At 40.4% G+C, this 27,400-nt stretch overlaps 1 protein-coding gene across 6 annotated transcripts in view; it reads left to right on the top strand.

The window, feature by feature from the left end:
* Positions 1 to 27,400, top strand: part of LOC129779526 (liprin-alpha-1) — a 458,998-nt gene that overhangs the window by 43,577 nt on the left and 388,021 nt on the right. For all 6 annotated transcript variants that reach the window (XR_008743689.1, XM_055787066.1, XM_055787064.1 and 3 more), the window contains exon 3: positions 5,457 to 5,621. Coding sequence is in view for 5 of the 6 variants with exons in the window: in XM_055787066.1 (XP_055643041.1) it covers positions 5,457 to 5,621 (165 nt within the window). In the remaining variant the exon portion in view is untranslated. The remainder of the gene's footprint in view (positions 1 to 5,456; positions 5,622 to 27,400) is intronic.

Here is a 27,400-nt window from a genome sequence, read left to right as displayed (position 1 = left end):
TGAATACCTGAACAGGCCTAGATGGCGATGAAAGCGATTACGTTGGTGCAGTAAATATTGAAGATGTACCACCCCCAACGATAGGTGAAGTTAGGAATGCTATTAAACAGCTTAGGAACAACGAATCAACTGGCAAAGATGGTATCGGAGCGGAACTTATCAAGATGGGCTCGGAAAAGTTGGTAAGTTATATGCATCGACTGATTGTCAGAATTTGGGAAACAGAACAACTACCGCAGGAATGGAAAGATGGGGTTATTTGCCCTATCTTCAAGAAAGGTGACAAACTAGACTTGAAAACTTTCGTGCAATCACCGTCCTTAATGCCGCCTGCAAAATGCTCTCTCAAATCATCTTCCGTCGTCTATCGCCACTGACAAACAGATTCGTGGGAGGTTATCAGGTTGGTCTATTACTGACCAAATCTTCACCTTGCAGCAGATCCCCCTGAAATGTCGACTTTAAAACCGCAAACGATTCATTAACACGAAAAGAGCTATGGAGAATCATAGACGAAAACGATTTGCCCGTGAAGCTGACAAGACTGGTTAAGGCTACGATGGATGGAATACAGTGCTGTGTGCGAATATCGGATGGATTATCTGATTCATTCGAATCCCGCAGGGGGCTTCGACAAGGTGATGGTTTCTCTTGCTTACTGTTCAACATTGCGCTAGATGGTGTTATGGACGAGCGGCGTTTAACTTGCCTAGTAGATCCAGTCAAGTCATCTGCTTCGCTGATGACGTAGACATTGCAGAACATTTGAGACGGTAGCTGAACATTACACTAGACTAAAGCACGAAGCAGAGATAAATGGACTGAAAAACAATGCCAAACACATGCTGGCTTTGGGGGGGGGGTCTTCGTACCACTTGGTTACGCGTTCGCTTACTAAGCGATCGATCGTGGGTTCAAACTCAGGGCCCTCAGTTTGACCATTTTTGTGTTGTTATAGAATAACTATGTCCACGCAACCTTCATCAGCTATGGAGATCGATCCACGGTGGAACAAACATGATTCATCCATACAACTGCTCTGCTTTGCAAGAAACATCGGGCTGCTGTTCTATAAATAACCCAACAATGATCAATATCAACTGTCTCCGTTGTCCGGTCTGCTGAACAATGGAAGAACAGATAGAATACCCTTACGCCTAAATGGCTACTACAGTTTAATTTACCATAATGTAATGGAACAGAAAACCTAACGCCTAAATGGCTACTACTTCTACTGTGTGATTTACAATTTATAGAATCACAAACATATGTACATGTACACGATAAAAAACCCGACTCTGTTACAGATAAAATGCTAATGAGCCTGAAAAAATAAATAAATGGGATAAAAAAAACATGCTGGCTTCCAGATCCTAGCCCGACAGAACCCGATTAAGAAGTAGTGTAATGATCGACGGCAATGAGTTCGAGGTAGTGGACCAATTTGTCTACCTTGGCTCAATGGTAACGTCTGACAATGATACCAGCCGCGAGATTCGGAGACGCATTATCAATGGAAGTCACTTAAGGTTAAAAAGACTTAGCAGTCGTGCGAAATGTTCCCTGCATAAAACGCTAATAAGACCGGTTGTCCTCTACAGGCACGAAGCTTGGACAATACTCGAAGAGGACCTGCGAGCACTCGGAGTCTTTGAACGACGGATGTTAAGAACCATCTTCGGCGGCGGTGTACAGGAGGACGGCGTATGGAGGCGAAGGATGAACCACGAGCTCACGCAACTCACCGGCGAACCCAGTATCCAGAAAGTGATCAAAGCTGGAAGGAGACGCTGGGCTGTACATGTTGCAAGAATGTCGGACAACTATCCTGCAAAAATGGTGTTCATCGGGAATCCGGCTGGTACGAGACGACGAGGAGCGCAACAAGCAAGGTGGTTAGACCAAGTGGAGCATGACATGGCGCGGGTTGCTCGCGGAATTGGAGAGAGATGGCCACGAACCGAGTTAGTTGGAGAAAACTGTGAATCAGGCCAGTTGTAAATACGTTAAGCCGTCAAGTTTGTTGACAGTAGAGAGTGTATTGCACTGAAAAAATTGTAAGGGGTTGTATCTAGGACAGGACCGCATATTTTCGACGTAGAACTACGCAATTATACAGGGTGCGGCAGCATAACTTCCATTTTTCAAAACTCAATAAAAACTATTGTATGCTTCGGAAAATATTTATTTTTTTTATAACGTAGGTACATGTCTAAAGTTTTTATTTACATTGTTTTGAAGATCAAATCTGTTAGGTGACGTCCCCCATTCTCCATACATTGCGTAAACCGATTTCTGGCGTTTGTCATGACTCTTCTTAGCATAGCAGATGGCAATTTCATATTGGCAATTTCTTCTTGGATGTTGGTCTTCAAATCTTGAAGGGTTCTTGGACGGTTCACATAAACACGGGATTTCAAAAAACCCCATATAAAAAATCATCGGGAGAGCATGCCGTTCATTCCAAATCGCCTCTAATTGAGATAAGGCGCTCTGGAAAGTGTTCCCTCAAAACAGCCATCGATGCTCTTGAAGTGTGTGCTGTTGCACCGTCTTGTTAGAACCAAGTGTCCCCCAAGATCATCACGAAGAATTCTTTTCACAGAACGATCGGATAGTCCAAGGGCAGATGCGTGTTTGCGCGCAGAACGCCCTGGCGATCGCAACATTCACGCTCTCACTGCTTCAATGTTCTCAGGTGATCTAACGGGCCGAGGGACTCCAGTTCTTCCTTTTGTCGCACTTGCAGTTTGTCTGAATGTAGTGACCCATGTAACAATTGATTTGCGGGCTGGGACGAGAGCCAACGGGGCTAAATTAAACCGATTCCGAAATGCACGCTGTGTTGCAATAACCGAACATCCGCTTGAAAAGTAAACCTCAACGACAAAGGCACGCTCCTCACTATTCCAACGCATGATGGCGACGTGTCGGGACATAACTTTACAGTATCCCCTCTTGAACGAGACCACTAGCGCTCCGCTATGACATCAACTACCTGAGTGGCGCGCATTTTAGAAAAGAAAGTTATGCTGCTGCACCCTGTATTATGCAATTCACTTGTTTACCACTTCGAATGTTATTTTAGAATGCATCGAATTTTTTGTAATAATGTTCTTCGTTACAAATAAATTTGATGAACGTCCTTTTACGTTTGATATGATGCTTGGGACTACCAAAATATGTCAACGGTAGAATTGTCAAACGATCATTGTATTTTTTTTTTGCATTTCCCTCTGAAACTATTGCACATCTCATGTTTACTTCAGGCTTCTCAGTTTAGGGAAACATATTCCGGCTTGTACAACGAAAAGCGAGTACAAAAGTACTAAACAACAAATACCCTCGACTTGTATGTATTTGAAGGGCGGATTCCCCAGGCACATTAATTTTAAAGTCCGTGTTAGGGAAACACAGCTCAGTGGGAAAAAATACGCCCGACTTGCATGTTTTGACAAAGCGGATTCCCCCAGGCTCATTGATTTAGAAGTCCGTGTTAGGGAAATACTGCTCGGTGGGAACAAAAATATCCCCAACTTGCATGTATATTTGCAAAGCGGATTTCCACAGGTACATCGATTTTGAAGTCTGTGTTGGGAAAACCGTAAATCGGGCCAATCAAAACTTGGCAGTTAGGGCGTTCAGAGAACGCTTGAAATTTTACTGTTGTACAATTGTTCATCTCAAGGAAAATGACATTTTATTAAGTGTGATACACGCGTAGAAATATTTCCAATCAATGGATGCAAACATCTTTTCGATTTGTTAAGGAATGTTCGAGTTATAAGCATTCAAAATACGGGTAGGGTTAGCATACAAATCGGCAGAACAAATGTATAGGAAAAAAGGAAGTTTTCATGAATTTGAACCGTTTAGGGATTTGCGAATTGTAATGTATAACATATCAAACAAATCTTAGAGAATTTCCGATTCGATTGGTATGAAAATCATTAGAATTCGTTCACAGTGAAAATAGTCATTAACGTCATTAATATTAACGTATATTTCATAAAAACGTGACCTGTTTTCTGATCAAATTGCACGTATTTTACTGTTGCAACAATGACACCATAAACATCAATCACAATTTCAGCGCCTGGCTTGCATTTTCGCATGTATAAAATAAAAAAAAAAGTAAAGTGTACCGAATTTTCACTTTGTTGACCTCCATTGTTAACACCCTGTAATTCACAACTGAATGGAACAAACAAAAAGCAACAAAAGATTTTTTTAGTGTGAAAAGCCACCTTTACAACGAGCCTAAACTTGAAATTGTATGATCGATATTACGCGAGATGTTGATCACTAAAGCCAACCAACGAGAAAATAACGGATAACTTTTTCCCCAATCTAAAATAAAAATCTTCTGTTCGATTGAGTATGTGTCAAAAACTCGAAATGTACGAAACCTGTTAAACTAAAAATTGGACACAATATACAATCCACTTCAAGGAGTGTTGTTAGGGCATAAAATATAGGAAAATTTGAAGAAAAATGATTTTTTATATGGCTATAGTGCGTTTCTGAAATTAAGCTTCTCATGAAAATCGACCATTCCGTATTAAATATGAGTTCTATGTGATGGAACAATCTTTTTTCCAAATGTTTGACAAAATCGTGAACTGAAATTGTGCTTCGAAATGATTTAAAATTTATCGATTTCTCTCTTCTCAGTTATTATGTAAAAAATCATCAGCTTTCAAGAAAAAATATAAAAAAATATAGTTCAAAGCCATGAAAACAATAGAAAACATCTACAATCAATATTTACAAGAATTGAATCCATTTCTTTCGAAAATTCAATACTTTTTAATGAAAGACTAGCTCATTGACTTTAATTTAATATGCCGATGATCTAAATCAGTTCAGTAGTTCAAAAGTTATGAATTTTTGAAAAAAGTTATTTTCGTAGAAAAAATGATTTTTTGGACCACCCTAAAATAAAAATGGTCACCCTAACGAAAAAAAAAAAAAATCGGCTCTAATATTTTGCGACAAAGAACAAAATTACCACTTTTGACGAAAATCTGAGGATCACTATATCGGTTTGGCATGGAATGGCTGCTATACTATATTTTTTCATCTTTCAAATGGAAGCAGCAGAATCGTCTTCCGCAGCGTACTTTTGAAAGTTCCAGCCAGTTCGAGGCAACAAAGTTCGAAACAAAAAAAAAGTTCTATAACTTTGTCATTGTTGAAATTCGAACATATGCCCAGAAGGATTTTTTGCATCAAATATAATTGTCTATCACGTCCTGAGAGTGTGTTTCTGACTTTAAGAGGGTGAATCAAAAATTAAATTCTTCTTTTATGTTCAAATAACGAAAAATATATGCATAAAAATTGAACAAATGAATGGATCGATGATATATAGTGAAAAGAAATCCGAGACTGTATATAATCGAGCCCTCGCTGTATAAGTTTTCCATTAATATTTGGTTTATTTTTCTCTCTAGCTTCTTTTAGAGCATTTAGAATGTCTGGTGTCCAGGCACGAGCGATCATTGCGTATGACAGTAGTTAAACGACAAGCAGCCTCACAGAGTGGAGTTTCCAGTGAAGTAGAAGTACTTAAAGCTCTTAAAAGTCTTTTTGAGCATCACAAAGCATTGGACGAAAAGGTATGGTGAAAATGATTCTTATTTTTAATCACGATGCATTGTAAGAATTGTATGAGGAATGTATTTTTTCCGAACAGCAATAAATGTGTTTTGTTCTACAATCTTCCGCCTCGTTTATACCATTCTAAGCTTACATCATGATTTTTTTTAAAAGCTCATACTTTTTTATTTGTTCAGAAATACCAACAAACTTTTGCTCTTTGTTGACAAAGTTTATTGTTTTCTGTTCGTGTGCTTTGAGTTTTTTTTTGTATAGGGTTGATAGGGGCAATATGACCAGGCGGGGTGAAATGGGCCACCCCTCATTTAAGCTTGTTGTTGAACCAATAACACTTATTTTCCAACAATTGGGTTAGAAATACATGGTCACCACGCTCTAATTTTTGTACCAGTTGGACTTTATATGGATGTAGGTGCAAGTCCAAATGCAAAATTCGCCACAATAATGTGTTTGGCAAGGCCAATTGCTGAGCACGCCATGGAATCGAAACATTCGGGTCATCCTCCACACTGGCAGCAACAGCAGCAATATTTTCGGCCGAACGCACATTACGATAATGCACAGGTCTCACAATATCCGCTACGGATCAGTTTGTTCGAATTTACGCACTACATTAGCGATTGTGTGCTCTGTAGGCCGTCCATGACGACCAAAATCCGTCCGTAATGTTTGAAAAACATTTGCCGGTTTTTCATCATTTTTATAGTATAATTTAACAAAATTAACACGTTGTGCGATGCTAAAACGATCCATATTGTAAAATGGCAGATATTCAACTAACGATATGACGCTTTGGTTGACATCTATGTCAAACGGTTGACAGCGCAGGGCTAAAACGATCCATATTGTAAAATGGCAGACATTCAACTAACGATATGACGCTTTGGTTGACATCTATGTCAAACGGTTGACAGCGCAGGGCTATATACTTTCGGAAGCCCCAAATGGAAAACCCTGTAGAATCTTCCACCTGATGTTGCTTCTGTTGGCACAATTCAGTTCTATCGATGCTATCGATGCCACTCGTGGGTACAAAACGGCACAGATTTTCTCTGCTCCTGTCTTGCGTACAAAAAAATTGCAGTCTAATCACTTTGATCACATTGTTATTTTTTATAATGCTTACTGTGAATGAATCCCAATGAAATATACGCGATAGTTGCAAAATAAAATAAACTTTCCTTTTATGAACTTGTTAAGCTATTTCCCATCGAAAACATGCTTGAATCAACTAACATGGTCATATTGGCCCATTTTGCCCCGTAGTGCTTTCGAGCGACGGAAATGTAACACATTTCTAAAAGTGTAAATTTTCCACACAAATCTTTTTTAAAGCATATTCATATAATTTACATCGATCTATGAGATTTCAAATCATGATGTTCTAACATGTAGCATAATTTATAAACGTTTTTACATGGTTTAGGACGTTTCGTTCTTAGGGGGACCATATTGTCCCTATCTATTCTACTAATATCGTTTTTCACGTTTCTTTCGTTTACGATGGTCGTTTTTATTTTGATGCAAATATAAATCTTGCTACTTGTGCTAAATAAATAAGTTTACATGGTAGAAATATTGAGAATTAGTGCAACAACGTCAAAAAGTCTACTAACAGAACGTGGACGGATTAAATACCTGTGCTTACGATTGCCACTTGGCAACATTGGATGACGCGTACGACATCATTGCATTCTTCGAAACTAGGTTGGACGATAGAACTCCCACAAGTCAAATCTGAAGGCGTGGATTATCGAGGATATCACTTGGCGCACTGTAGAACAGGTCTGGGTGGATATCGAACTCATTGGTTATAAGCTCTTCTTCTGTATGGTGTACTTTCCTCCTGATCATATCAATGACTCTTCTTTGTTTGGAGATCACATCAAATCCGTAGAAACTATCTGTGGTTTCGCCGTTGAAGAAATAATAATTAGTGATAACTTGAATTTCCCAAGTCTGGCGTTCTCAACGTATTTCTTTTCGCTGATCCTGCGCACTTGCAGATTTTCTCAATCGCTTCGGAGCTTTTGGACAGCTACAGCAAGTGCTTGGAATTGTTAGTTTCACATCAATCATTTCAGCTGAATTTCAGACCATATTCGATCATTATACCATTGCATTTCGGATACCAAAAATGAACCTACGCCAAGCTTCACAATTGTAGCAACCACTGACAACTGTTTCATTCAATTTCGTTAGTCCCCTTTTTCGTTCTGCTCTGCGTTCACAGAATGAAAACAAATGGAAATATCCCTAGCTTTGTCATTCATTGATATCAATATACCAGTTCATTCAATATCAACATCGTTCTCGGACAACTGATGAAACGGGAAAATTCTTTGAGGAGGATAAGGAAGTACTGAAAATTCATAATAGTGACAGCAAATTAGGATAGCGTTGCGAAGTGTGAAGGAATCGACAGTGTAAGCCGAAGAAGAGTTTTTTAAACAGTTCAAGCAAGCGAGTTAGAATTTAGTGTAGAACATAGTGTAGCAGACGGAAAATTTTGCTCGGGATATCACTACCACCCTATACTACTTATGCTGTCAGTTAAGTTCGTGTATCTTCGTCAGTCATCGCTGTCGCTCGACGACCAGTGAGCTGATCTTTATTAAGTGCGATTCACATACAACATCCACGTCACGTTCACGTCCCGTCACGTTACGTCAGTTATTCTACCATGCAATTAATATGAAAACATTCACATACACCGGCAACGTAACGACCCGTCAGCATACGTTCAACGAGAACGACCGGTAGGATTTGTAGAAAAGAATAATCGACGGAGAGGAACGGTTCCTTGGGTTTTTGTCTGGGATTTGTGTCTCGGCTTTTGTTTTGATTTTGGTTGTACAGTAATTTACATCTAATTCGACATTCAGCTAATTGGACAGACCTGTGATGCAACACATTTAATTGGACATTTTTACCTCTAATTGGACATTTTGTAAACATTGAGTTCGGGGCCCAAATTATGGCCCCACATTGAAAGTCGCCACCAGTCGCGAATGTCCAATTACTGATCAAAATCGCCTCCAATGCGACACTAAGTGGTGCCTCGGCATGTCGCATTATAAGTAACTTACTGTACTTTTTATGCCAACATTTCTCTTAGTTCCAAATTTCGGAGTGAAAATCATTCGCGACTAGCTGAGAGAAATAGTATATATATTATTATTGTTGAATAAGGGTCGGACTACGGGGTTCAAGCATTTAAATTCAATGATTTTCATTGAATTTTTCAAAATTTAGGACAGATTCAAGGTATGTTGGTTCGAAAGATGGCATTGCAATTTAAAATTGTTGTAGGTGGCGACACCATGAATAACATTAAATAAATCATTCGATTTGACGTGACGGGCTGGTGGAAACATTGACTGCATGTGTGAATTGGTGGAGACGTTGACTGAACGTAAACGTTCTTCTCCGTAACGTTCTATGTGAATCGCACATTAGGCGGCTCGCACACCGGAGTAACAAGCAACTAGCAAGCTGCAATACGCAATATGCAACAGGCAACATATTTTGTTGTTCTTCGCATACCAGAGCAATAATAACGCCTGACATTAAGCAAAAAATCTACTTAATGTACGAAACTTGTCAAATTATGAACGATAAGTTGCTCTTCAACTGACACGTCGTGTTGCTAGCGATATGTGTTGCTCTGTAAAGGCGATAGCGATATCGTATTGCGTCGGTGTGCGAGATCACCAAAAATCAAATGGAAAAATGCATTGGCGACAATATTGCTTATTGCATGTTGATAGTTGCTAGTTGTTTATTGCTCCGGTGTGCGAGCCGCCCTTATATTACACACGGTCATAGCATACAGAACAATAAATGTTTAACTGTAGTTTTTTTTTTCCATTCGGTCTGTTTTATTCTGATTTTCGTGATCCGCCCAAAGTTCAGAATTGGGATACGACCGAGAAATAATCAGAATTTATCCGTGGAAGACCGATGTGTAGTGAAATCGATCCGAATTAATCGATTTTCGCTAAAACGAGATTCAGAGAAAAACCAATTCTTCGAGCAGAAATTTTCAGACACCATTTTGAGACTCCGGCACCATGTCGTCATCGAATGAAAGCACCATCGGCGTGGAGAAGCAAAAAAGTTCAGAAAGAGGACGCCAATTGTCTGCATCGAAAATTATCTTCACCGATTATGTTCCGCGGACAGGAGGAGTTTTCACCTGTAGTGCAAAGAGAATTTACGAACATAAAGGTGTACGACCTGAAGGATGAAGAAACCGACGAGGAAGGTGAAGCAAGCGTCAGCGTTCAGTCTGGTAGATCCGCTGAAACCGAATTTAGCAGCAGCAACATCCGTCATCCGCTATTGCGTCATCCACCTCGTGAAACTTTTCTTCATCCGGTCGAGGTCGAACGCCTGATTCCGTCATTCAACGGTAAGGAAGGAGGTTGCACTCGATGGTTAAGAAAGATCGAAGGTTACGCCACCGTTTATGATTGGTCACCGCGAGCATGTTTGCATTACGCGCACACCAGATTGACAGGTACAGCCCAGAAGTGATTCGATGCACAGGAAGAAGCCACGTTGAATTGGGAATGTTTCAAGACGTCAATTTGTAAAGCTTTTTCGAGTAGAATGATTGGAGCGGATGTACATTTCAAAATAGCGAACCGATTTCGTGGCAGGGATGAAGATGAGAAGAGTTATGTATATGAGATGCAGAGGATTGCGAACGAGGGTTATTTGTCAACTATAATCGCCTACATTATTAGGAACGTGAACGACGACAAGCTACAGGAGTACCTGATGTCGAAGGATCTCAATCAAGTCAGGGAACTCATTAATTGTTGGTACAATGTTCTTTTCGAAGCCGATTACCTTTTAAATAATAGTTACAATTGTTCTATCGATAACTGCCCCGCAGTATTATTGTTCGGCGTGATCAGAGGATTCACGTTGAACCAGAGTTAGAGCGTTTCTTAGGTAATCTTAATCAAGATGCCAATCGTGATATGGAGAAAATTAGAAGTGATGCTGTCAAAAGAAATAAACAGGTGCAGGAATATAATAAGAATAAATACGTTTTATTTAAGTCATCGGACAGTATTTAGATTCTTACATCAAACTGTCGAGGGCGATAGCAGCGCAGGATGGCCGAACTGTAGCAGACGGAAAATTTCGCTCGGGATATCACTACCATCCTATACTACTTATGCTGTCAGTTAAGTTCGTGTATCTTCGTCAGCCATCTCTGTCGCTCGACGACCAGTGAGATGATCTTTATTATATTACACACGATCATAGCATATAGAACACTAAAGTTTAACTGTAGTTTTTTCCATTCGGTCTGTTTTATTCTGATTTCCGTGATCCGCCTAAAATATTGAATATACAATTCCAATTCAACTTATCAGAAATGCTTCAGGAACACTCAATTCCATTGTGAAAAAGAATAGGTTTTTTTAGTTATATGGTGAAAATTAAACAGCAAATCAGGTTAAAAGACCAGAGGTGCAAGATCACGTAACTGAACGGCAAGTGTGTTCAGTTACAGTTGAACTGAAAATATTTGCGAAACAACTAAATTGCATAGAAATCGATTTTATTTCAATTTTAAGATGAATATATCAAAGCAATCGAGCCTCCAATGGCTCATTGGTCACCGAGGTTGTGACATCCTTCCACTTATATTTTGTTGCCACCTGACGATATTCAATCGATGTCTGAATGTCTCGCATAGGATGGCAGTAAGTGTGTCGTTTGTCTCGAAATACGGATCAAACTCCAGCAGATCGTATTCGCTAGATAATTCCAATCGGAAATGGTGGATGAAATTGCCAACGAAATCATTTTTGACGATACGTCAACGAACAGCGCAAGAAAGATGGATTGCTTTCTACTAGAGATGGGCAAAACAGTTCAATTTGATGAACCGTTCATCTGAGTGAATCAGTTATTTTGAACCATTCTTTCGCTCTTTCGTTCAGTCGTATCAATATCACTATCAAGAACAATATAGGATGTTAACTGGATCCCTACATACATAGACAGTTATTGATATCCTAGTACTGATATCGTTGGACATATTTTGATTTGTATGGAATTTTTATTTTTGGAATTACGAGGGAAAGACAAGGTGCCTCTTTTTTGAATGTCGTAAACTGTCACTTTATTTGAGACAGAAAACATTCACCTATCTACTTCGCAAAGTTCATCCTCGATTAGAATGGAAAAATACTGTCTCGATCCCGCTCATCTATTCTCAGAAATTCTTGCATCCCCTCATTTGCCTCTCGGGATGATGTTAGATGGCGATAGAATCAAACTGGAAACTTGCTTGAACCAGCGAGTGTCTCTGTAAAATCATTCGTTTTTCACTCAAATAGCAATCATTGAGCCTCGATCGCGGCAGTAAAATATAGGTAGATAGTTGAAATCGAGTTGTTTCCTGTGCACTATTGCAATGACTTTTTTGTTTCTAGTATGAAACGATCTAAGCCAACGCAAGTTATTGGTGAGCGGGAAGGTAGATTCATGTGCACTTGAATGCTGATAAGGAAAAGAGTACAAGGGTAAATAAAATCATACATACACGCAGATTCAGTATATTTTGACTCACTTGTTATTTTGTTTCGTGCGATCTTTCCAATGCACAATGGTCCAGGAGATGTTTTTAAGTGGAAATTAGCATTTAGAGCTCGACAGTTATTCTCTAGACAAAAATTGTCTTAGACAAATGGAGTTCGGATCGGGCAATCGTCGGGCGCGGACGTATTTTTTTTTGTTGCTCCGCGCATACTTACGTTTGAAATTACTTGTTTACGTGAGATAGGAACAAATATGTTTTCGTTTTGCTCTCATTGTTTTAAATGCAGATTGAAAAAGGGGCTTGAGCAACGTACCGAAGAAATGTATTCGTTTGTGTGCAGTGTCTTGAAACGTGTTTGGAATGCACGAAAAAGTGTGCTCCCAGCTTTAGTGATTATGGAGTGTATAAATTTTTCCAACGTCAAAATGTTTATAATTTTGTGAAATGAAATACTGAACGAAGCTATTTTTATACGTCGCATGTGGTAGTGAAAACTTAAAGATTTCTTTTCACTCTCGATTATTCGCGTGTTCGGTTTGGTTTTATTGCGTCTCCCTATCCAACTGGTGTGGTGAATGATTCACTTGCATTAACTTGATAGATACATAGTGACGTATATGTGTTTGTTCTTGTCTTTCTTATATCGAGTGCGAAGTATTACTTGGTAGTGAATGTATCACAGCAAAAAAAATCATCGTTGAACGCGGCAAAATCAGCTAAGTTCCCCTTTTTATTCTCAACACAAACGTTTTTTTTCTTATTGGGAATAAATCGATAGCATTGGGAAGGAGCTGGGAGAATGGGGCGGTCGTGGTCGTGCAGTTTGTTGTGGTGTGGGGGGAGGGTTGGGGGAGACCAGCTTTCTAGCTCTATGTACGGACGCGGCATGGAGTTGGAGGGCTGGTTTCTTTCAGCCTTTTCATCGCATCATGGCGGGCTGCGCGATTGGGATTGCTCTTATGTGCTTTTTGGCTTTTTTTTGCTGCTGTTGATCTATTCTTAGTTAGAACTGGAATTATTGGGAATCAGAGCAGAGGGTACAGGTTAATTTTTTGGCGCACCTGTGATCAATGGTTATCATGCAGGGAAAGAAATGAATAAACCCCTAAGTCAGAAACTCTCTCCGTGACCTTATCAAGTTTGAACATATATCGTCTACTCGAGGAATATGAAAGGAGTTTCTCGGCGACCTTCTCAGGTTGCCAAAAATATCCTCGGTCAAAACAGTTGAGAGAAAGTGAAATGCAATACGAGTGACGAATTAAAATACATAGTTCGAGAGTTTTTTAATGAGCTTTCTCAATGACCTTCTCAGGTCAGAATGAATATTATTTTCGAAATTTCATTTCCTCGAATAGTTAAGAGTTCGCGTTTATATAATCACATCACTTACCTCAGTGAATCCTGATTTTTACCTCTCCCCACTAACAACTATCCCTCCCATGATAGACGCTAGGGAACCACGCTATAGAGGCGACTGTTCTGGCCTTCGGGCGGCGAATATCATACTAACATTCCTTCCCTTCCCTTGGTGACTGTAAGAACGTGGCCGGCGTCGTTATTGACCATTTAAAGCTCGAATCACCGAACATTGCACAACGAGAATGATTTGCTAGTCTCAAGCGTCATTCTAAGTGTTCTGTGTGCAATTTGGTTTGTTCATGTCAATCACGAAGAGCAACTACGAATTGTACAGTCTACCCAAGCTCAAGCTCAAACTCAAGACAAAAATTGTCTTAGACAAAGTTGTTACTCATGATAGAGCGCTCGCTTTTATGTTGTCAAAAAGGGTAACCAAAATTGTCGATGAAATAAAAAAAATCTAACTTTCTTATCTTTATAGATAGAGGTAAACATAGTTCAACAATGTTGTAGCTCCAATTATTTGAGACATCTTTGTAGAACAAAGTTTTTCTCTATCTCTTGAAATAACCGATATAGCGCCTTTTTTCTAAGTTATGTTAGGGTCACCATGAAAAAAAACAGTTTATTTGTTCTAACTTTTATGTTTCCAATTTTACATGCAAACTGTCTTTAAAAGACTTTTAGAGATTGCTTATACAAACATTTTTCGATCCAGAACTTACTCAAAGTTATTGATATTTCTTCCCAAAAAACATGCTCTTTTCATTTGTTTATCATTCTTTCTGGGGCAAATGCAAACAAAATTTATTGGGGGCATTTGAAAGAGCAGAGTTCACTCTACATAATGTAATTTTCAAAACTATGTTATTTTTCGTGTTTGAGCAAATTAAAATAGAAATTATAAGTTTTTGGGTGAAAAACCACCAATAACTTTGAATAGGATTAGGATATTAACAAGTTCTGCACCGCAAAATGTTGGTCTTGATAAGCTCTAAAAGTCGTACTAAGACAGCTTTGATGTAGGATTCGAAATAAAAAAGTTAGAGCAAAAAAAACCGCTTTTTCATGGTCACCCTAATGCAACTTAGAAAAAAAGCGCTAAATCGATTATATTAAAAGATAGAAAAAAGCTTTGTTCCACAAAGATATCTCAAATAACTGGGACTACAACATTGTCGAACTATGTTTATCTCTATCTATAAAGATAAGAAAGTTAGATTTTTTATTTCATCGACAATTTTGGTCACTCTATTTTTGATAACATAAAAATGAACGCTCAGTCATATGTAACAACTTTGTCGAAGACAGTTTTTGTCTAAAGAATAAATATCTCCCACAAAGTTGTATTTTAACAAGGTTACATTAGGGTAACCATGAAAAAACCGGTCATTTTACTCTAACTTTTATTCATTCATTGAATGATGTTGCGGGCAAGCTGCATCAAGGCAGTTTTGGAATCGCGAAGCGGGATTGAGCAACAGTTTTACAGTCCACTGCATTTAAGACGCTACATTTTTTGGTCCCGGATAATGAGCACCAGGATTTGGATTATGGTCATAGCTCATCGCTATCATCGTTGGAACGCAATGCACTCTGGCTGAGTTGAGCGCATTCGCTGATTTGGAGACTTTAATACATTAAATGAATGGTAAAGACATTTTTAAAACGTGATGCGAATTATTGGACAATTGAGCTAGAGCTTGAGCTTGGGTAGACAACGAAAGCAACCAAATTCCCTCCGTGGGCGCAATGCAGACTGCCTTCATTGCAGTGATGCACTTCACTGTGGCGAATCGAGGGACTCGATGCTTCGGAACAAAACGCTCATATAGCTCATCAGGTTAGAAACGGTTGACCTTTTCTTCACGAAACCGTGTTGAGCATCAGTTATGAGTGGACGAACAGCCATTGAAGAGATTCCCGTGGACGAGTTCTTCAAAAACTTTGGCGATGCAGCATAGTATCGAGATTCCTCGGTAGTTGCTTATGGCGTGAACACTACTAGACGTGTGGATTGGACTGATCGATGCCATCTTCCAAACCTCTGGAAACCTTTGCTCGCGTAGGGAGCGGTTGGAGATTAGGCTGATCGGAGTTTTTAACGTATCAGCACATTCCTTGAGGTAAATGGAGGTAAATAATCTGTACCGGCACCTTCGGAAACGTCAAGTGATGGAAGCATTATCTTCAGATGCATTTTCAGGCTGCCCAGTTGATTGCGTTACTTGCTGTTCTTCATTATTCACTCTATGTGGTGTTCCGCATTGAACTACCATCTGCATGATGATGATGATGATGACCCACCTCATACCCCTACAAAGGTTTGAACTGGCCGATTTATCTAATAGATAATATTTATATTTAACCAAATTAGGATATCAGTATTATAAAACAAAACAGCGAACTGACTCTGTTGCAGGCATGAATTTCTATTAATCGTAACATCCAAGCAAACCATTTGTCATGACAATGTTATGCGAAAATGCGAATATGAGACATACGGTATGAGGCATGATGTCGACGCCAACCTCTCTCAGTTTCTATTCTGTTATCGCATTTTCGCATGACATTGTCATGACAAATGGTTTGCTATATGAGCGTTTTGTTCCGAAGCATCGAGTCCCTCGATTCGCCACAGTGAAGTGCATCACTGCAATGAAGGCAGTCTGCATTGCGCCCACGGAGGGAATTTGGTTGCTTTCGTTGGGCTGCATTGAGACAGCTTTGGAATCGCGCAGCGGGATTAAGTAACAGTTTATACAGTCCATTACAGTTAAGACGCTACGGCGTGCATTCAATGCAGTTTCAACGGTGTTCGACTTTAACGTTCCACGCCGAACATTGAAACGTGATTCATGATTCGTAAAATTTATTAGAGGAGGATATTCAGATCATTAGGACCACTGTAGTCTGTTGATGTCAAAAAAATAAAGAAATAAATGAATGAATTACCTTTGTGTGATTCTGAGAATGATTCTCTTTGATTGTGTGAAATGTAATCAACGACTGACGTTTCCATCGCTTTCAACATAGACAATATTATTGGAGTTTTCTATAAATAGTCTAGAAATTTGAAAAAAAAATAAATTTTTTTCTCTTCATATTTCTGAATTTTGAATATTTCTGAATATACCCTAGAAAAAACTTTTGGAAAAACCCATAATTTGCCGAGTTATAGCCATTTTAGCAATGCGGTATTTACTTTAGTACGGCGTTGAGACAAACAAATTTTTCTCGAAACTATTTTTTCTGGAGTATGCGATATCAGAAAATCGACTTAACCGATTTATTCCAAATATGATGCGAATCAATCTTTATGCATAATCCAATAAAAAAAATATTATTTTTGAATTGTACTTTCAAAAAAATGGGTGGGTTTTTTATAATTAATCGGTTAAGTCGAATTTCTGATATCGCGTACACCAGAAAAAAAAGTTTCGAGAAAAACTATCTGTGATATAACCGCAAGGTTGACGTGGGGCTACCGTTAGCTTAGTATTTATTTGTTCGTATCGATTAAATTATTGAATGAATGAAACAATTTTCGAATTCAATTGAATTCAACATATTTTCTGTAAAGTAAAGAATTTGAACAAACACCATGAAATGTAAAGCACCTTGGCTTTGATGGCTGTGTTAGGGAACACATCTCGATGGGAACAAATTTCTCCCTACTTTCATGTATTTGCAATGCCGATTTACCTCAAGCACCTTGGTTTTGAATTCTGTGCTGGGGAAACCGTAAATCGCCAATCAAAACGTGACAGTTAGGGCGTTTAGATATTGCTTAACATTTTACAGTTATTTTTTTTTATGTTCATCTCAGGAAAAATAACATTTCATTAATTGTGATAGATGCATAGAATTATTTCTTATCAATTGGTGCAAACATCTTTCCGATCTATTAGGAAATGTTCGAGCATTCAAAATCTTTCATTTCAGAATCTGTTTCAATTTATGTTTCAGATAACCAGAAGGACTGGAATCGTGTACCTCATGGCACAACTTATTTTAACCTCCTCCTTCGCCAGCTTGTAGCTATTTAAGTTTTGAATACTTTTCCGTTTAGTTTTTATTATACTGTTAGAAAATAAATCAACAAATAGCAATGAATTGTAAAAATATCCTTTGTTTTATTTGTTCATAACTCGAGAGAAAACTTCCAAATTCGTTCCTCTACACCAGAATGGTTATGGAGAAATGTATCTTTCATTTGTATGGCAACCCCTCTTAGAGAGGGGGAGGAGTGTTTAATCACCATAGAAACGTTCCGTGCTCCCTAATACCTTAACATGCCAAATTTGGCTTCATTTGATTGATTAGTTTTCGAGTTATGCAGAAATTTATGCTTCATTTGTATAGCGGCCCTGTATAGCCCTTTAGAGAAGGGGGAGGAATGTTTATCTACCATTGAAACATATTTTGCACCCTAAAACTTCCACATGCCAAATTTGGTTTCGTTTGCTTGATTAATCCTTGAGTAATGTTTGGTTGGAATATGTTTGGTTGAAATATGTGTATTATTTTTACGGGACCCTCTCTCCATTTCAGAGGAGGGAGGGGTGTCATATCATCATAGAAGCATTTCTCATATCCGAAACCCCTCACATCCCAAATTTGGCTCCATTTGCTTGATTAGTTATCGAGTTATATAGAAGTTTATGTTTCATTTCTATGACAGTCCCCTTGCCTTTAGAGAGGGGAAAGGATTGTCAAACCACCATATAAACAATTATTGGTCTTTAAATTCTTCATATGCCAAATTTGTTTCCGGTTGCTTGATTAGTTCGTGAGTTATGCTGATTTTTTTTTCATTTATATGGCAGCCCTCCACTTAGAGAGGAGGGAAGGGGTATATAACCACCATAGAAACATTTATTGCACCCTAGAACATTCACCAGTCAAATTTGGTGCTATTTGCTTAATTAGTTTTCGAGTTATACAGAAATTTGGGAGGAATGTCAATTCACCATAGACATGTTGATGGGGACGGGGAACTTACTTCGACAAGTAGACGGGTTTAAACTGGTAACTTCGGGTTTCGCGATTCGAAAACCTTTTCTTCGAACCGGATGCAGCAAAAATGGCGATTTTCTTCAACGAAAATCCCATTAGACGGGAATTGAAATAAAACTGTTCTTTTCCACTAAGAAAACAGTTGATACGCTAAACTAATTGTACGCGTAATCAGCACGACACAATTGGATAGAAAAAGTTCTCGAAGAATATTCGAGAATTTCACAGAATCACTTTCGGGGAACGATTGAAAATACCGTGCGTTTTATTCCTTACGTTGTGCTTTAATGACAAATTTGAACAGATGGTATTACATTTTATATTTGAAGAAAGTCAATGAGAACTAGATCATGAGAGAAAAAGTTAATTGCACACAATTTCGTAACGGTTTATCGATTTCATAATCAGCTCTAACACATGTTTTGTGTTCCCTAAAACCTCCACATGCCAAATTTGACTCGATTGGCTTGATTAGTTCTTGAGGTATGGAGAAATGATGTCTTATTTGTATGACAGAGAGGGGACAGGAGTGTCTATTTACCATAGGAACGTTCCGTGCGGTCTAATATCTTCACATGCCAAATTTGGCTTCATTTGATTGATTAGTTTTCGAGTAATGCAGAAATTTATGCTTCATTTGTATAGCAGCACCCCTTAGAGAAGGGGGAGGAATGTCTATCCACAATAGAAAAATTTTTTGCACCCTAAAACTTCCACATGCCAAATTTGGTTTCGTTTGCTTGTTTAATTCTTGAGTAATGCAGAAATTCAACCAACGAACCAACCTCTGTATCGATTGATTGTCAAAATTTATAGAACCGAGCAGCTACCGGTGGAGTGGAAAGATTAAGTCACTTGCCCTATCTTTAAGGAAGGTGACAATATAGAATGTGAAAACTTATAGCATGAAGCATAGCGCCGTCCTGAGTGCCGTCTACGAAGAGCTTTCTCAAAATATCTTCCGTTGCCTATCGCTGCTAACGAACAGATTCGTGATAAATATAAGGTCGGTCTACTACTGACCAAAAATCAACTTGTGGCAACTCCAGAAATGCCGTGAGAACAGGGTTCCTACGCACCATATTAACTTCTATGTCGCATATGAATCAATTATCTGAAGTTATGGAGAACTATGGGCGAAAACGGCTTCGCCGTGAAGCTGTATAGAGTACAGGGCTGTATGCGGGTGGATTATCTGATACATTCGAGTCCCGCAGGAGGCTTCGGTAAGGTGATGGTTTTTTTTACAAGGATACCAGCCGCGAGATACGGAGACGCATTATCAATGGGAGTCGTGCTTACTATGGTCTCCACAAACACTCGAGGTCAAACAGATTTAGCAATCGTGCGAAATATTCTCTTTTCAAAACGCTCATAAGAACGGTTATCAGGAGGTTGTCCTATAAGGTCACAAGGCAGGATCTGCGGCGAGCAGGATCTGGTGAGCATGGGGTACTTTTGGAATTGGAGAGAGATAGACATAAACCGAGTTAATTGGAGAAATATTGCAAATCAGACCATGTTGTAAAAACGCTGAGCCAAAATGAATAAATAAATCAATAATCGAAGCATTATTGTATTATATTTCCATGCATGTTAGAAAGATAACATTTCATACTAAAGGGTGTGTCACATCAAATTGCATCACGGAAAAAACGCTGTAGAAATTTAATTTTTAGGAATTATATCTTCAGCTTTCGCTTATAATCAGATAAGAGTGTACAGATCACGTTGGACATGCTTCACTGTCAATTTTTCGTAAATTTGGAAAAATGTCGTCGAACGAAAAAGAGCGTCGTGAATTAATCCTGCGCACTCATTTCGAGAATCCGGAGTTGTCACATCGGGACATCGGTAAGATGGTGGGAATCGTCCAATCCACGGTCAGCAGAGTACTAAAACGATACTTCGAGAACCTAACCATCGACCGGAAGGTGAAGAACGGCAAAAATGGATGCTCCGTCAGTGAAAAAGATCACAAGCGCGTAGTTAATCAGTTTAGACGTGATCCGAGAAGTTCGGTTCGGGATGTCGCCAATAAGCTAAATTTGTCAAGTTCATTCGTCCTGCGAACCAAGCAGCGGGAGGGCCTGCGTACATACAAGGTTCAGAAGGCTCCTAACCGCGACGAAAGGCAAAACATGGTGGGGAACACGCGAGCCCGGAAGCTGTACACCGAAATGCTGACGAAGCCGCATTGCCTGGTAATGGACGACGATACCTACGTCAAAGCGGACTTTCGTCAGCTGCCGGGCCTGTTGTTCTTCTCCGCAAAGGACAAATTCAGCGTTCCGGAGAAGATTCGCAAGCAGAAATTATCCAAGTTTGCCAAAAAGTACATGGTGTGGCAAGCGATCTGCTCTTGCGGAATGCGGAGCGCCCCGTTCGTGATGACCGGCACGGTAAACGGGCAGGTTTACCTTAAGGAGTGCCTACAGAAGCGCTTACTACCACTGTTGGGTATAGAGGATCGTTGGAGGAAAAACGCAGCTGAAAATTTGGGGAGTCTCCACTTTTAATTTTCATAAAACACTTAACATTTAACACATATATTTTACACACTGATAAAACATTAAAATTAACACGTAATGGAATGAACGAGCGTGCTGTATTGGCATCCGACGGTGAGAAGGACTTGGGACCGACTGACCTTCGATGATAATCGATCTTTTATCGGTTATCTCGTTGCTCTCTCATCATCTGGAGCTTTGGAAGCTGAGCTTTGGTTGGTGAGAAGAGAACTGACAGCATGCGGGCGAAATAGGGTCGGTATCATCATCCAACATTCCGACCCCCCCTGAAATTACTTAATTTCAGATAATGTTGACGATTTTTCCATATGCTGATCGTCCATAGCAGGAAGAGGGAGCATGCATATTTTGGTGACCGGTCTCTTCAGGAATCCTGTTGCAGTACGCAGTGTGACGACTCGAATTACCCCGTCACTGCCAGGATGAACTTGATGAATACGGGCCATTCGCCATCTCATCGGTGGTTGATTTTCGTCGACCATAATAACCAATCTCCCGGGCTGTATAGTGATCGGAGGCTTCCAATTTTTGACGCGTGCTTGGAGCTGCGAAAGGTATTCGACTCGCCATCGACGCCAAAAATGTTGTTGTTGCTGCTGAATGAGCTGCCAATGTGATAATCGGTTGCTCGGTGTAGAGGTATAATCGGAATCGGGAAGTGCATCCAGTGATGTGCCGACGAGGAAGTGAGCTGGCGTCAGCGGTTGGAGGTCATCAGGGTCATCTGACAGCTGTGTTAGCGGTCTGGAATTTAGACAACCTTCTATTTGGACTAGAAGTGTTAGGAAATCTTCATATGATACGGAGGAATACCCTATTACGCGGAGGAGGTGTTTCTTAGCGGAACGAACGGCGGCTTCCCAAAGCTCGCCAAAGTGGGGTGCCCCAGGCGGAATGAAGTGCCAGGATATTCCACTCGTACTGCATTCTTGCTGAATTGCTTCGTGATATTTGCGATTGCTTAGGTTGCTTATTAATTCTGCTAACTCCTTTCGAGCGCCCACAAAGTTTGTTCCGTTATCGGAAAATATTTCGGCCGGTTTTCCACGACGTGCCGTAAAACGACGAAGTGCCTGGAGAAATTTCGCGGTGGAAAGGCCGGACACTAGCTCCAGATGTACCGCCTTTGTACAAAAGCAAACGAAGACGGATACATACGCTTTAATTAAGCTTTTCTTATAACCTTGCTTTATGTACACAGGCCCGAAATAATCTATGCCTGTTGTCGAAAACGGTCTCGCGGCAACGATTCGTTGTGCTGGAAGTTGGCCCATGAATTGCTGTTGTAGTAATGGCTTCGCACGATAACAAGTGATACATTGATGTGTCACTAGTCGACATATCCTTCGTCCACCTAAAATCCAGAAACGTAGTCTTATTGAATTAAGCATGAGCTGTGATCCAGCATGGAGTAAGCGTAGGTGATAACTTCTCGCAAGAAGCTTTGAGAATAGGTGATTTCCGAGTATAATAATTGGATGTTTGAAGTCAGTTGAACTATCGGAATTTAGTAATCGTCCTCCAATCCGAATAATTCCATCTTCCGTGAGTTTGGGATTGAACCATCGAATTTTAGATGCACGATGCACAGCTTCACCTCTCGTTAGAGCAGTGAATTCCTTTTCAAAGGCTTCCTGTTGGACCAGTTTAATAAGACATAATTCGGCGTCGGTTAGCTCTTGCGTGGATAGTGGTATTGAGCATTTTCTTTCTTTTTCGGGAATTCCAATATTCCGCATGTATCGTCTGCAATATGCTGTGATACGTAACAGTTTTGCGTAATCTGAGAATTTAGATAAATACCAACATAAAAATGAATTCGTGGGAATCTCAGCAACAGCTGCAACGGTTTTCTTTTTTTCTTTTTCTATAACTTCTGCATACTCATCAGACCTTCGTTGATACGGCCAATAATCTCTATTTTTGGCCAACCATGGTGGACCACTCCACCACGAAGAATTCTGCACCAGTTGTTCCGCCAGTAATCCCCGGGATAGATGGTCTGCCGGGTTCTCTACACCTGGCACGTGATACCAATGACAATTCCTAGTTGAATGCTGGATAAATGAGACACGGTGAGCCACAAACGTAGTCCAAGTGCTAGGTGGCTGAGCAAGCCACTGCAAAACAGTATTAGAATCTGTCCAAAAATATGCTTCATAGATGGCGTTAAACGACGCAGTTATTTTTTCATGCAGCTCGACCGCGATACGTGCTCCACACAGTTCCAACCGTGGGATCGTTTGACGCTTCAACGGCGCAACTCGTGATTTGGAGGTAATGAGAGAAATTTTAATTTTTCCGTTTTCGTCCTGTGAACGGATATATGCACAGGCGCCGAATGCCTTTTCCGAGGCGTCTGAAAAATAATGAAGCTGGATTGTAACGGGTTTACATTGGAGAATGAATCTAGGTATACGTAAATCATTTAACATAGGTATTTGAGAATAGAGTTCCATCCATGTTCCTAACAACGGCTGAGGTAAGACTTCATCCCAGTCTAACGGTTTGTTCTTAATATTTTTCGTTTCCCAGATCCTTTGCATTAGGATTTTCGCGCTAGTGATGACTGGTCCTGCGAAGCCCAACGGGTCAAAGATTTTGGCAATACAGGAGAGCACATTACGTTTTGTTATTTCGTCTCCTGGTATCGCAACACAATCAATTTTAAAACGAAAAGTATCTGTGGTTGGTTGCCAAACCAAACCTAAGGTTTTCACTGTCTGTTCGTCGTCATAATCGAGTCGTTTTTCTTGAGGGATCGCTAAGTTTTCTTCATCGATTCCTTCTAACGCCTTCTGGTTGTTGGATATCCATTTTCGCAGGCGAAACCCTGCCGTTTGCAGCATGCTATCTAAGGCCTTCCTGGTGGATTTGGCTTCATCTACATTCTCCACTCCCGTAATGACGTCATCCATATAAACGTCCTTGGCAAGTATTCCAGCGACTGACGGGAAGTTTGCAGCCTCATCTATGGACAATTGCTTGAGGGTGCGGGTAGCTAAAAAGGGAGCTGTTTTTGTACCATATGTAACGGTTAGCAACTCGTAAACGTCGACGGGTTGTTCGGGATCGAACCGCCACAAAACTCTTTGAAGAGACAAATCCTCTGAAGCCATCCAAATTTGTCTAAACATCTTTTCGATGTCGGCGATTAAAACAATTGGGAATAGTCGACTTCGCATTATGATGCTTCTTAAATCGTCCTGTATAATGGGTCCATTCAAAAGAGTGTCATTTAAGGAAATCCCAGAGGAGGACTTACATGACGCATCAAAAACAACACGGACGCGGGTAGTCGTGCTCGAGTCTTTTATCACTGGGTGATGAGGGAGATAGTAGGTAGTGATAGGTTCCACTGATGTTTCTGAAACCTTCCTCATGTGTCCTCGTTCCATGTAATCGGACATGAATGCATGGTACTCCAACTTCAAATTATTGTCACGGGTTAGTCTTCGTTCCAGAAGCATCAAACGACGATGTGCAGTCACCTTCGTATCACCCAACCTTGCAAAGTTTTCCGTGGCTTTTGGCAAACCAACTGTGTAGCGACCATCCTGACCTCGCTTCACTGTTCTTAAAAAATACTCTTCACATTGGGATTCCTCCAGAGAGTAGTTTGATTGCGAACCTTCATTCTCGCATTCCCAGAATCGTTGCATCAGTCTTTCCAGTGACTCCGATATCGTCGAGTGTTGGCAAACGATAGGAGACTTTCCATTATCCCAACCACATCGTCCAAGGACCACCCAACCAAACACCGAATCAATGAGTGTCGGTAAGTGATTTCCCAGGGGCATCCGTTGCTTTGATGGGAAAAAGTTGAAGAAAAATTCACCTCCAAGAAGTAAATCAATCGAATTAGTTTTGAAGAATTCAGGATCGGCTAATTGCACGCCTACCGGTAAATCACAGTTGATATCAATGGTGGTGGTTGGCAAATCCTCAGTTACCCTGGATAAAACATAAAATTCCATGGTTTCTCTGTAGTCGGTTAACCTTGATTTCACTGTAGCTTGAATTTTCTCTGATGTACTGGCTGAGACTTGTCCGACACCTGATATTTGTACATTTGAATTTACTCGTTTCACACGTAGTTTCTGTGAAAGATGAGCGGAAATAATGTTACACTCTGAACCAGAATCTAGGAGTGCTCTTCCCGGGAATTGGTTTCCAAAATCGTCCTCGACCATAACGATTGCTGTCGCCAAAAGCACCCTTTTCGTCTTCCTGTTTATGGTACTGCTAACCATTACCGAATTGGTATGAGATGGGATGATTGTATGGTCTTCCGTATTAGAACTGCCACCCTGAACGGTTGATTGGATTGAGGTACTTGGTTGTTGATTGCCATGTGTATCTTCCGGTTTATAGCAAACCAAGGTATGATGACGCTGTTTACATCGACGACATGAGAATTTCGATGAGCATTCACGAGCCTGATGTCCTTTTCGAAAGCAGTTTCTGCACAGTGAATTTTGTCGAAGTAAATTTTCCCTCTCGCTAACTGAGAGCCTGGCAAATTTAGGACAGATGTACAAAGGATGCGAGTCCGCACACGAAAAACATTTCTTCGGGGTAGTTTGAATGGTGCTATGACTAGCAAGCTTTAACGATTGGACCTTCCTAACCATCGGTGGGTATGATTCCGGTTGTTTACAAGGGAGTGATTCCAGAATCCGAACCCGACGTTGAAGGAATTCCACAATATCCTTAACACTCTCCTCTTCCAATGACGAAGAATATTCCTCCCAGCAGCGTCGAGTTTTGTCATCTAACCGTGAACAAAGCAAATGGATCAATAATAGGTCCTTATAATTTGCTGCCTCTACCACCTGATCCAGCACTTTAGTCGCCTTTTCAAATCCATCAACCAACCTTTGAAGTTCCACGACCGATTCCCTTTTAACCGTAGGCAGTTCGAAAAGTTTCTGGACTTGCTTTTTCTTGAGCAACTTACTATTTGAGTACCGTTTTACCAATAAATTCCACGCGACCTCGTAGTTCGCTTGGGTTATAGCGAGGGATGAAATCAGTGTCAATGCTTCCCCTTCTAGTTGACTCCGTAGATAATGAAACTTCTCTATTTCGGGAAGGTCTGAAGATAAGTGGATCAATGACACGTAGAGGTCGCGAAAAGCTAACCACTCCTCAATGTTTCCGGAAAATTTCAGTAGACTTATCATCGGTAGTTTTACATGAGGGTGAGGATGCGAGCTGGTAATTACGCTGGACTCGAGAACCTGGGGCAGCGCGGCGTTGCGATCGGAACACTCTCGAAGTTTATTTTGCAGGAATGCCTTCACAGCAAAGAATTTATTCTGGAATTCAATTCGTTCCTTAACATACCGTTCTTCCGATGAACCTTCCTCGCTGTCGACCATCTCCGTCTCCGTCATCGCTTCATTGATTTGTTCCCACAGCGGCTCCAGCTTCTCCAACCGCGAAGCCAGCTAACACCAATGTTGCTCTGGATCATACTGCTCCATCAGCAGGTAAATACCGTTGAAAGACGTCATCAAGTTGCGTAGACGCGTTTTCTTAGACCGAAGTCTGGACGACATTGTAGCAGGCGAACTCAGATAAACACCGAGAAATTAAAAGAAAACCGAAAGGAGCACCCTTTGTGATGTGGTAATTAATTGGAGAGGTGCTCACCTGCTCACAACAAATTCGTGCCTTGAATTATATTGTGATTTTGTTGTATGTCCCGATACAGTTTATTGCCGTTTCACCGTGAAATGTTGCCAGAGATTATCGCTGATTCGAGACAGTACATTCGTTGCACCCTGTGCAATATGGGATTCCGTAACAGGTGATCCGGTAGCCGATGGGATAAGCCTAAACCAATGAGCCTCGCTCACAGATGGGAAAAACACCAAGAATAACACCAGCAGATAACCTAGTATTCCATTGGAGAGATACTCACCTGCTCCCGATTATATCGGGCCTTGATAATATATTAATCGGTAGAGCAGGATGAGTTGGATCCGTTAATTTTATACCACAATAGTATATCATTGATTGAATCCCTCATCAATCATTCGCTAGAACCGCGTCAACCTCGACGTGATGATTATGGTATCGAATTGACCAGAAGCTTCAACAAAAAAGGAGCCAAAGGGAACACCGGCTAGGTATCTGGAGAGTACTGGAGAGGTACTCACGTGTTCCCAATAAATTCGGGCCTTGAATAAATTCAATCGGGAACGATTGTCTTCCAAATCCTTAATTCCAATAGTGTATTATCGTGATGACAATTGATATTGTCCAATCAATTGTTTCGGACGTCGGTTTC

This window comes from Toxorhynchites rutilus, chromosome 3, assembly GCF_029784135.1.
Source record: "Toxorhynchites rutilus septentrionalis strain SRP chromosome 3, ASM2978413v1, whole genome shotgun sequence".
Classification (NCBI taxonomy): Eukaryota; Metazoa; Arthropoda; class Insecta; order Diptera; family Culicidae; genus Toxorhynchites; species Toxorhynchites rutilus.
This window is presented reverse-complemented; position numbering and strand designations above follow the sequence as displayed.